Below are 12,139 nucleotides of genomic sequence, written 5' to 3'. Positions count from 1 at the left end.
TGCCACATAAAAGGTTACTGCACAAGATAAAAGTTCATGGGTTGGGGGTAATATATTAGCATGGATAGAGGATTGGCTAACAAACAGAAAACAGAGAGTCAGGATAAATGGTTCACTCTCGGGTTGGCAATCAGTAACTAGTGGGGTGCCGCAGGGATCAGTGCTGGGACCCCAACTTTTTACAATCTATATTAACGACTTGGAAGAAAGGACCGAGTGTAACGTAGCCAAGTTTGCTAACGAAACAAAGATGGGAAGAAAAGCAGTGTGTGAGAAGGACACAAAAAATCTGCAAAGGACATAGACAGGCTAAGTTTGGCAGATGAAGTATATTGGAAAGTGTGAGGTCATGCGCTTTGGCAGAAAAAAAATCAAAGAGCAGGTTATTATTTAAATGGAGAGAGATTGCAAAGTGCTGCAGTTCAAACGGACCTGGGGGTACTTGTGCAAGAAACACAAAAGGTTAGTATGCAGGTACAGCACATAATCAGGAAGGCCAATGGAATCTTGGCCTTTATCGCAAAGGGGATGGAGTATAAAAGCAGGGAAGTCTTGCTACAGCTATACAAGGTTTTGGTGAGGCCACACCTGGAATACTGCGTGCAGTTTTGGTTTCCATATTTAAGAAAGGATATACTTGCTTTGGAGGTAGTTCAGAGAAGGTTCACAAGGTTGATTCCGGAGATGAGGGGGGTGTCTTATGAAGAAAGGTTGAGTAGGTTGGGCCTCTACTCATTGGAATTCAGAAGAATGAGAGGTGATCTTATTGAAACGTATAAGGTTATGAGGGGGCTTGACAAGGTGGATGCAGAGAGGATGTTTCCACTGATGGGGGAGACTAGAACGAGAGGGCAATAAGGGGCCACCCATTTAAAACTGAGATGAAGAGAAATTTCTTCTCTCAGAGGGTTGTGGATCTGTGGAACTCACTGCCACAAAGAGCTGTAGAAGCTGGGACATTGAATAAATTTAAGACAGAAATAGACAGTTTCTTAAACGATAAGTGAATAAGGGAATAAAGTGGGGAGCAGGCAGGGAAGTGGACCCGAGTCCATGATCGGATCAGCCATGATCGTATTGAATGGCGAAGCAGATTCGAGGGGCCATATGGCCTACTCCTGTTCCTATTTCTTAAATTCTTATGACCAAAAGCTTGGTCGAAGAGATCAGTTTTAAGGAGCATCATATAGAAGAAAAGAGAAGTAGAGAGGCGGAGAGGTTTAGGTCGGGAATTCCAGAGCTGAGGCCTAGGCAGTTGAAGGTACGGCCACCAATAGTGGAGCGATTAAAATCAGGGACTCTGAAGAGGCTCAAATTGGAAGAGTGCAGAGATCTTGGAGGGTTATAAGGCTGGAGGAGTTAACAGAGATAGGGAGGGGCGAGGCCATGGAGGGATTTAAAAACAAGGTTGAGAATTTTAAAATGGAGATGTTGCCAGTCTGGGAGTCAATGTAGGTCAGCGAGCTCAGAGGCGATGGATGAACGGGACTTGGTATGAGTTAGGCAGCAGTGTTTTAGATGCGCTTAAGTTTGCAGAGGATACGATTCTATCAAAGTTTCAGGACAAAGAAGCAAGACAAGATAGATCTAGTTTATGCTGAAGACACAAATATAACTGAAGGGTAAAATGTTCAATAAATGATACATACGGCAAATTTTCGGCTACCGTATCTTCTTTCAAAAATTCTAAAATTGTAGATAAGAAGACAACTGCAGAATAAGTCTTTCAGGTCGAAGCAAATAATCCTAGCAGAGATCATTCTCCATATCTGAAAGAGATCAAAAATCACAAATAAAAAACCATATATCTGTGTAAGAATAGGAGCATAGACTGTCTGTGTCTGTACAGATAACACCCGCTCCGTGTGATCCCTGGACTGATTTCGATTGCCTGAGGGTGTCGGAGAGCAATTTTCCAAAGTAATTTTTCCCTGATTGGCTCTGGGATTTTTCTTTTGTCTTTTGCTTCTCCGAATAATAATGTAGCAAAACGTCCCAAGGCGCTTAACAGAAGTATTATTAAAAAAAAATCTCCCAGGAGATTACATGGCTGTGGGTGGGCAGGGAAGGAGGGAGGCAGGGGGGAGGGAGTGCAGCGGGGGGATGGGGGGGGTAGGAAGGGAGGGAAGGAGAGGGAGTTGGAGGGAGGGGGGGTGGAGAAGATGGGGGAGGGAGGGGAAGAAGGATGATGGAGGGATGGGAAGAAGTCGGACGGAGGCTAGGAAGGGGAGAAGTCGGAGGGATGCAGGGAGCGGGAGAAGTCGGAGGGAGGCAAGGAGCGAGAGAAGTCGGGAGGGAGGGAAAGAGGGGGAGAAGTTGGAGGGAAGGAGGGGAAGAACGGGGAGGGAAGGAAGGAGGGTGAGAATAGGGAGGGAGGAAGGGGGATAAGGGGGAGGGAGGGAAGGAGATTGAAGAGGAGAGAGGGAATGGGCAAGGGGAGGGAGGGAGGGGGTGAAGGGGAGGGAGAATGGGAGGGGGGATGGGGCAACAGAAGAATGGGGGGTAAGGGACGAAGTGTCCACACGATGTTCCAGCCCTGCTGGACTTTTCCAGCCAGTTAGTTTTGTATGTTTTTCTACTTTGGTACTCATTTTGCCAGGTGAGAATAATTCACTTCACCAGGCAATATTTGGGGGATTTTCCAGGGGGGATTTAATATTCATCATTTGCCAATTATGCTTTGGAAGAAATTTCTTCATTTTTTAATAATTTTTTTTGTGAGAATTTTTATATTCATTCAAAGTGAAGGATGTTGTTGCTGGTGAAAGGAACATTTTTAATTTCAGGCACCCACTGCCAAGATACAGCACCTTTGGATCCACTAAAAGTTCCCTCCACTCTGCTCCAACAACGTGCCCCCAAGTCCCAATCCAAATCCGAGAAGAGCACTTCCAATTCCCGAAAATTGGGCATTCAACACAAGACAAAATCTTCCTGATCACCCGTGGTTCACAATTTGTATTTATTGATTTAAACTGTATAAAAACACTGGAGCTATTTCTGCACAAAGTATTCCCTGCATATCCCTGCCATACACCTGCTGGCTTGAGTTGGAAGTTTCTCCTCGTACTTGTGATGGGAATTTTTTAATGGAAATTTTCCACCTGTTTGTCATAGGAACGGTGTTAGCCGTGGCTCAGTGAGTAGCAGTCTCGCCCCTGAGTCAGAAGGTTGTGGGTTCAAATCCCACTAGAGACTTGAACACATAATCCAGGCTGACAAACCCAGTGCAGTACTGAGAGAGCGCTGCACTGTCGGAGGTGCCGTCTTTCAGATTAGGCATTAAACCGAGGCTCCGTCTGCTCGCTAAGGTGGTTGTAATTGATCCAACTGCACTATTTCAAAGAAGAGCTGGGCAATTATACCCAGTGTCCTGGCCAATATTTATCCCTCAACCAACATCACTAAAACAGATTATCGGGTCATTATCACATTGTTGTTTGTGGGAACTTGCTGTGCGCAAATTGGCTACCGCGTTTCCTACATTACAACAGTGACTACACTTCAAAATATATTTCATTGGCTGTAAAGTGCTTTGGGACGTCCTGTGATGATGAAAGCTGGTATGTAAATGTAAGTCTTTTGTTTTTTCATAGGAACAGGAGGCAATTCAGGCCTCGAGCCTGTTCCACCATTCAATTAGATCACGACTGATCTTGTCGTGTGATATGTCGCAATTTGAAAAGGTGTGTGGTACAAAATACAACTTGCATGAAGCAGCTCCGTTTCACAAACACAGTATGCGTTCTCTGTAGTGAGACAGTCCCAGCACAAGTTCCATAAGCAGCTTCCAACTCAAGGCAGCAGGTGTATGGCAGGGTTATTGGCAGGAACATTTTGTGCTGAAATGGTTCACATTAAATAAACCAAATTTTGTGAACAAGTTCAGCAATTTCTTTCCCTCTTCAGAATTATTTGTGTTTGTTGTGTTGTTCACTGGCTTTAGTGAAGAAAGAAAATAGTGGCCTAAAATAGCATGAAAAAATATATATGTTTTGGTGTAAATTGGTTTGTCTTGTGACAGTTGCCAGTTGCGGATGTGGAAACAAATTGGGGAAATTGGTTGGGTAGTTTTACGGTACTCATTGCTGAATGGAATCTCCCCCAGCTGTCCAACAACAGCTGTGGATCACTTTGCTTTTTCCAGTGCAATACTTGAGCCAATCATTGGGTTACCTTCTCAGATACTGGTTCTTTGATACACATAGAAGTTACAGCACAGAAACAGGCCATTCAGCCCCCCAAAAAATGGACAAAGTAAACTGTGGAAATGATTTTAATGCATTGATAAAATACCACTGGGAATAACTGCCAACAATGGCGAGCACAAAACCTTTGATACAACTCATCATCATCACAAGCAGTCCCTCGAATCGAGGATGACTTGCTTCCACATCAAAAAGTTCACAGGCGTTTCATTGAAGAATCTAAACTTCCGGGTCCGAACTAAATCTTGAAGGGTGGAAAATGCCCGTGTGTGAATTTTTTTAACGTTGGGTGGCCGTTGCACACCAGCCACCGCACAGGCTTGACAGAACTAGATCTTGGCCCAGTAGCAAGGATTAACCAAAACGATTGAAGACCAGCTCTGCTGCACGGACCTAGTGCGCACACATATCGCAGTGTGGGCTGGCCCGTGCTGCCTCTGGGCCCTCACCTCTTCTGGGCCCCAATCACATGCCTCGACAATCTCTCTCCGCTCCTTCGCCCCGACCTCATCACGCCTGCAGTATCTGCCCATGCTCCGATCACCGAACTGGCCCTTGATGACGTCCCTTTTCACTGCCATTGCTCTCCTGCTCCAGCACGTGCTGCTCCCTGGAGTGGTATGCCGCCACACTGCTCCTTCCGCTCCCTGGCCTGCTCCGATGGTGCTCACAGGCCGGGAGCCGTGCAGACTGAGAGGAACCGGATCAACATTTTTGGTAATGAAATTAACTTTGACCTATTTTAGTCTTGAACCAGCCTATTAACAACCCCACAACAGCTTGTATTTATACAGCACCTTTAACGTAGTAAAATGTCACAAGGCGCTTCACAGCAGCTATTATCAGACAAAATTTGACACCGAGTCACATAAGGAGATATTAGGACAGGTGACCAAAAGCTTGGTCAGAGAGGTAGCTTTTAAGAAGCATCCAAAAGTAGGAGAGGTACAGAGGCAGAGAGGTCTAGGGAGGGAATTCCAGAACTTAGGACCCAGGCAGCTGAAAGCACGTCCACCAATGGTGGGGTGAAGGAAATTGGGCTGCGCAAGAGGCCAGAATTGGATAGAATTACATGGAATGAAACAGGTCATTCAACCCAACTATGCTCGTGTTTATGCTCTACACTAGTGTCCTCCCACTATAGTTACTCCATAAACAAATAAAATCATATTTGACCCAATCACGGATTTTTGTTTTAAACTCTTTGAGGTGTGAAGCTTTTCATGTACCACTCCACTGAGGCCGCACATTCAAGAGTCGTGCGTTTTTAGGGTTATGGTGATTGGGTGAGATGAAGTAAGATAGGAGGAGGCTCGTGTGGACCAGTTGAGCTAAATGGCCTGTTTCTGTGCTGTACTTTCTGTATAATTCTATGTTTGAGACACCCACTAAGCACAAGACTTGTAATTATCCATGTAGGTTTTGCTGAAATTTGTAGTTATTTCCTTTGCTCCTCAGGCTCCAAAGAAGAGCAAGTGACATTTGTAACTCTTCACTAAGAGTCCAGACAAGCCTTTATACTCCCTCTTTCACTACAGGGAAACAATTCAGACAGACACCCAGCCAAGATTGGGGAAGTTGTTTTAATCTCATTTCCTGATATTCAGCAGAAAAACCTGTGCATTAATCCACTACATCTCGGAATATTTTTTTCCAATCCTACTCTTGTATTCCAACGCCTTTGCAATAAAGATCACCATGCCATTTGCCTTCCTAATACCAAAGCCTCCCTGATAAAGTGCAACATCCCCACCGACACCTGGGAGTCCCTGGCCAAAGACCGCCCCAAGTGGAGGAAGTGCATCCGGGAGGGCGCTGAGCACCTCGAGTCTCTTCACCGAGAGCATGCAGAAATCAAGCGCAGGCAGCGGAAAGAGCGTGAGGCAAATCTGTCCCACCCTCCCTTACCCTCAACGACTATCTGTCCCACCTGTGATAGAGACTGTGGCTTTCATACTGGACTGTTCAGCCACCGAAGGACGCATTTTAAGAGTGGAAGCAAGTCTTCCTCGATTCTGAGGGACTGCCTATGATGATGCTTGCTGTACCTGCATGTTAACTCTCTGTTTCCTGTCCAAGGACACCTAAATCTCTCAGAACACCAACATTTAATAGTTTCTCACCATTTAATAAATATTCTGTTTTGCTATTCTTCCTACCAAATAATGGAAGAAAATATTATAAGCCTCTCAATTAGAACTGCAGTTGCTTGTAATGGATTTTCTCTACACTTCAGGCTAGAAATTCTTCATTGAAAAATAGCTCAGTTTTTTGCCGCTATTTCCGAGTAGTGGCAAAAAAATAAGGACAAAGTTTCCCCAAAAGTTTTTTTAATTTTGGTGTAGCACTAAAATACCTCCATTTTTAAGGATGGAGCTAAAATGCTTTGCGATAAAAATAATACCCGTTCTGCACATGTGCACCGGTTTTCCATGTGACGAGTGTGCCTGTGCGTGCGCAGTACACTTCCTGGTCTGGATCGGCCATTTTTAAAGACCGCTGTAATTTCTGGAGATTTCTGAGTACTTCCACACAGGAGCTCGAAAACTAAAAATGGACCATGAATTAGAAAGGAAAAGGGCCAGGAAGTTCACCCAAGACACCAATGATGCCCTGATAACCACTGGCGAAAATGGATGGCAACAGAAGGGTGCTGGAAAACTAAAACCTGCAGCAATGGATCAGGCTTGGGACCATGTTGCAGTGGGGTCCATCCATCCAGAGGGCCAGCAAGCAATGCCGGAAGAAGTGGCAGGACCTTTGCCAAATAGTTAGAGTAAGTAATATTTTTATTTATGCACTACAATTACTTGAATTGTAAATGTGATTATCTGTGTGTGCCACAACAGCAGAAGGCCTCTCTCTTAAAAATTTCTATTGCCACCCTTGCAGAAGAAGTTGTCCGACAACCACCGAGAACGGATGAAAACCGGTGGAGGTCCGGCAAGACTGCTGCCACTAACACTCCTGGAAATGAGGGTCACAGGTATTACTGGTACCGCCAGAAGATCGACCACCCATGCAGAAGCTGGGCCCAGGTTACAGAGAGAGGGTAAATCCTGCAAAATCTAATCTGGGTTGGCTCAATGTTAAGTACTGTGTGGGCTACGCTTCGGTTTATGCGATATACTATCATTCATTGTGGTCCGTCAAATGAGCCTGCGCTAAGTGAGCCTACTCATGCCCCCTCCCCTGCGGCCAACCATTCGTCTGTTCTGTTATATTTTGCAGATGTTGCACAGACATCCAATAATGAAGCAGAAGGCCCCAGCAACCCTGACACAACAAGAATTGGATGAGCTGGTCGACCTCGGCTATACTGAAGAAGTAAAAGAGGCCAATTAAGACGAGAATGAGATGCGGCAGGAAAACAAGTATATTTTTATTCCGGGGGGGCGGGGGGGGTGATTTTGGGGATGAGACGGTGACATTGCAACTGGAAGTAATGCAGGGTGAGCAAGGCTGGGAATTCAACATCCAGGGGTATTCAATATTCAAGAAGGATAGACAGAAAGGAAAAGGAGGTGGAGTAGCACTACTGGTTAAAGAAGAGATTAATGCAATAGTAAGGAAGGACATTAGCTTGGATGATGTGGAATCTGTGTGGGTGGAGCTGCGAAACACCAAAGGGCAGAAAACGTTAGTGGGAGTTGTGTACAGACCATCAAACAGCAGTAGTGAGGTTGGGGATGGCATCAAACAGGAAATTAGGGATGCGTGCGATAAAGGTACAGCAGTTATCATGGGTGACTTTAATCTACATATGGATTGGGCTAATCAAACTGGTAGCAATACTGTGAAGAAGGATTTCCTGGAGTGTATAAGGGATGGTTTTCTAGCCCAATATGTCGAGGAACAAACTAGAAAGCAGGCCATCCTACACTGGGTCTTGTGTAATGAGAGTGGATTAATTAGCAATCTTGTTGTTCGAGGCCCCTTGGGGAAGAGTGACTATAATATGGTAGAATTCTTCATTAAGGTGGAGAGTGACACAGTTAATTCAGACGCTAGGGTCCTGAACTTAAAGAAAAGTAACTTTGATTGGCTAGGATAGACTGGCGAATGATACTTAAAGGTGGCTAGGCAATGGCAGACATTTAAAGATCACATGGATGAACTACAACAATTGTACATCCCTGTCTGGCGTAAAAATAAAACGGGGAAGGTTGCTCAACCGTGGCTATCTAGGGAAATCAGGGATAGTATTAAAGCCAAGGAAGTGGCATACAAATTGGCCAGAAATAGCAGCAAACCTGAGGACTGAGAGAAATTTAGAATTCAGCAGAGGAGGACTAATAGCGTATGAGTAAGCTTGCAGGGAACATAAAAACTGACTGCAAAAGCTTCTATAGATATGTGAGGAGAAGAAGATTAGTGAAGACTAATGTAGGCCCCTTGCAGTCAGAGGGCTCAATTTTGCCCAATCCCTTTTCTCGGCACACTTGCACGCTGGAAACGGCGCCGGAAAAAAGTTGCCCCATCCTGGTCGCTCTTCCAAGTCCCTGGAGTCCCAGTGTGGCGTGCATTGTGAAGTGGAAGGTGGAGAAACAGGCCAGCGCCGAAAACAGTACCGGCACCTGCGCGCATGCGCAGTGAAGTCTGCGCGCATGCTCCTGCCCTCCCAGCGTGTCCTGCGGGCTGTGAGCAGGACCCGATACTCTCAGCCCCTATCCCCGGCCAAAGGGACGCCCCGATATCACCGCACCCTATCCCCGGCCCGAGTGGCCTCCCGCACCAGCCGGCCCGCTGAGTTCCCGTGCCGAGGTAGGACTTCAGTTTTATTTTTTATTCATTGATGGTTGTGCTTGAGAGTTTTGATTGGCGCGGGGGAGGAGTAGAGTTTTGGGGGGGGGGGGGTGAAGAGAGTGTTTTGGGAGGGGGGGGGAAGAAAGTGTGTTTTGATGTGGGAGGGGGAAATGTAAAAAAAAAACTTTATTCTGGCATAGAATCAGAAGTAGGACTTCTATTTTTTATTTGTTATTGATTGAGTGCTTATTACTTTTTGTGGTTTGTTTAGTGCTTTGTAAGTCTTAGTGTAGGTTCTCAGCTTCCTTCAATTTTTTTTTATTTGTTATTGAATGATTATTTTTGAGCTTTGTTTAGTGCTTTGAATGTATTAACCTGCGCCGATTTCTTAACTGCCCGCAATGTTTTTCAGAGCTGGCCTAAGTCGATTTGGAGTAAGTTTTAGCTGGCCAATGTGGCATAAATGGCCAAAACTGGCATAAGTGTCTGGGAACGCCCCCTTTTGAAAAAAAAACTAAACAAAAAAGTCGTACCTAATTGACTTACTCTGGAGCAAATTTTGGGGGGAAAATGGCATTTTTTAAACTTATGCCGAAAAAACAACTTACTCCAAACAGATTGATGCAAGTCATGGCCAAAATTGGGTCCTCTAGAATCAGGTGAATTCATAATAGGGAACAAGGAAATGGCAGACCAATTGAACAAATACTTTGGTTCTGTCCTCACTAAGGAAGACATAAATAACCTCTCAAAAATACTAGGGGACCAAGGGTCGAGCGAGAAGCAGGAACTGAGGGAAATTCTTATTATTCAGGAAAATTGATGGGATTGAAGGCTGATAAATCCCCAGGGCCTGATAGTCTGCATCCCAGAGTACTTAAGGAAGTAGCCCTAGAAATAGTAGATGCATTGGTGGTCATTTTCCAACATTCCATGGACCAGTTCCTATGGATTGGAGGGTAGCTAATGTAACCCCACTTTTTAAAAAAGGAGGGAGAGAGAAAACAGGGAGTCATAGACCGGTTACCCTGACATTGGTAGTGGGGAAAATGCTGGAATCAATTATTAAAAATATAATAACAATGCATTTGGAAAGCAGTGACAGGATCGGTCCAAGTCAGCACAGATTTATGAAAGGGAAATCATGCTTGACAAATCTTCTAGAAGTTTTTGAGGATGTAACTAGTAGACTGGATAAGGGAGAACCAGTGGATGTGGTGCATTTAGACTTTCAAAAGGCTTTTGACAAGGTCCAACATAAGAGATTAGTGTGCAAAATTAAGGCACATGGTATTACGGGTAATGTATTGACGTGGATAGAGAACTGGTTGGCAGACAGGAAGCAGAGAGTCGGAATAAACGGGTCCTTTTCAGAATGGCAGGCAGTGACTAGTCGGGTACCACAAGGTTCAGTGCTGGGGCCCCAGCTATTTACAATATATATTAATGATTTAGACGAAGGAATTGAATGTAATATCTCCAAGTTTGCAGATGACACTAAGCTGGGTGGCAGTGTGAACTGTGAGGAGGATGCTAAGAGGCTGCAGGGTGACTTGGACAGGTTAGGTGAGTGGGCAAATGCATGGCAGATGCTGTATAATGTGGGTAAGTGTGAGGTTATCCACTTTGGTGGCAAAAACCGGAAGGCAAATTATTATCTGAATGGTGACAGATTAGGAAAAGGGGAGGTGCAACGAGACCTGGGTGTCATGGTATATCAGTCATGGAAAGTAGGCATGCAGGTACAGCAGACAGTTAAGAAAGCAAATGGCATGTTGGCCTTCACAGCTAGAGGATTTGAGTATAGGAGCAGGAAGGCCTTGCTATAGATGTACAGGGCCTTGCTGAGACCTCACCTTGAGTATTGTGTGCAGTTTTGGTCTCCTAATCTGAGGAAGGACATTCTTGCTATTGAGGGAGTGCAGCGAAGGTTCACCAGACTGATTCCTGGGATGGCAGGACTGACATATGAAGAAAGACTGGATCGACTAGGCTTATATTCACTGGAATTTAGATGAATGAGAGGGGATCTCAAAGAAGCATATAAAATTCTGACGTGATTGGACAGGTTAGATGCAGGAAGAATGTTCCCGATGTTGGGGAAGTCCAGAACCAGGGGTCACAGTCTAAGGATAAGGGATAAGCCATATAGAACCGAGATGAGGAGAAACTTTTTCACCCAGAGAATTGTGAACCTATGGCATTCTCCACCACAGAAAGTTGTTGAGTCCAGTTCGTTAGATATATTCAAAAGGGAGTTAGATGTGGCCCTTATTACTAAAGGAATCAGGGGGTATGGAGAGAAGGCAGGACTGGGGTACTGAAGTTGCATGATCAGCCATGATCATATTGAATGGTGATGCAGGCTCGAAGGGCCGAATGGCCTGCTCCTGCACCTATTTATGATGTTTCCACGACACACATGTGCCAAGCACTTTCAGCAGCTGTACGCAAGAGGGGATATTTCATTGTCGTCCACCCTCCGAGATCGCGGTGGGTCTCAGTGGGTTGCAGCAAAGCACACCCAGGGCAGCAGCAGGTGTTAGAGCTCATGGGAATGAATGGAGAGATCGTTGAGCTTACCAGATCGCTCTTGGAGGCCATGGGTGGGATCAAGGGAGAAATAGCAGCACTGTCTGGAGGAATGGCAGCAAACTCTGCTGACATTAGGGAGGGCATGTCGGAGGGAATGGCAGCGATATCTGCAGAGATTAAGGAGGGCATGTCAGAGATAGCAACTGCAATGCAGGAACACACCTAAGCAGTCATTGCCCAACGGCAATTGACGGCATCAAGTGATGCCACTCCCACTCCAATCTCCAGACCAACCTCAGCAGTCAGTGTCAGTGTGCAGGTTGATCTACAGGCTGAGGAGTCCCAAGCCAGGCCTTCCACAGTCATAGGTTTTCAAGGACTTCCATTGCCGTCTCCTGGGTCTGTCCCCTCCAACAAGCGCAGCGCCCTACCTGAGACACTATCAAAAACCTTGGGCTCACCAGGAATGGGACGAAGGGCAAGGTCAGGGGCAGGAAGGGCGGGCGGGGGCGCGGCGGTGTTTAAATAAGGGGGGAGCGAGATGGCTGCAGCTGAAGTTTGTTTGCTGCTGCTGTTGTTGTTTTGCTGTTCTTTTGATCTTTTATTGTAATTTAAGTGATGTTAACTGAAAAGTTTAAAATATAGATTTT

The 12,139-nt window shown here is 45.5% G+C and overlaps 1 protein-coding gene across 2 annotated transcripts in view; it reads right to left on the bottom strand.

The window, feature by feature from the left end:
- Window positions 1–12,139, bottom strand: part of ubac2 (UBA domain containing 2) — a 328,535-nt gene that overhangs the window by 271,691 nt on the left and 44,705 nt on the right. For both annotated transcript variants that reach the window (XM_070891399.1, XM_070891398.1), the window contains one exon: window positions 1,650–1,769. In XM_070891399.1, the coding sequence (XP_070747500.1) occupies window positions 1,650–1,769 (120 nt within the window). The remainder of the gene's footprint in view (window positions 1–1,649; window positions 1,770–12,139) is intronic.

The sequence above is a fragment of the Pristiophorus japonicus genome, chromosome 10 (genome assembly GCF_044704955.1).
Source record: "Pristiophorus japonicus isolate sPriJap1 chromosome 10, sPriJap1.hap1, whole genome shotgun sequence".
Classification (NCBI taxonomy): Eukaryota; Metazoa; Chordata; class Chondrichthyes; family Pristiophoridae; genus Pristiophorus; species Pristiophorus japonicus.
The sequence above is the reverse complement of the archived record's forward strand: the minus strand, read 5'-3'. Positions and strand labels throughout refer to the sequence as shown.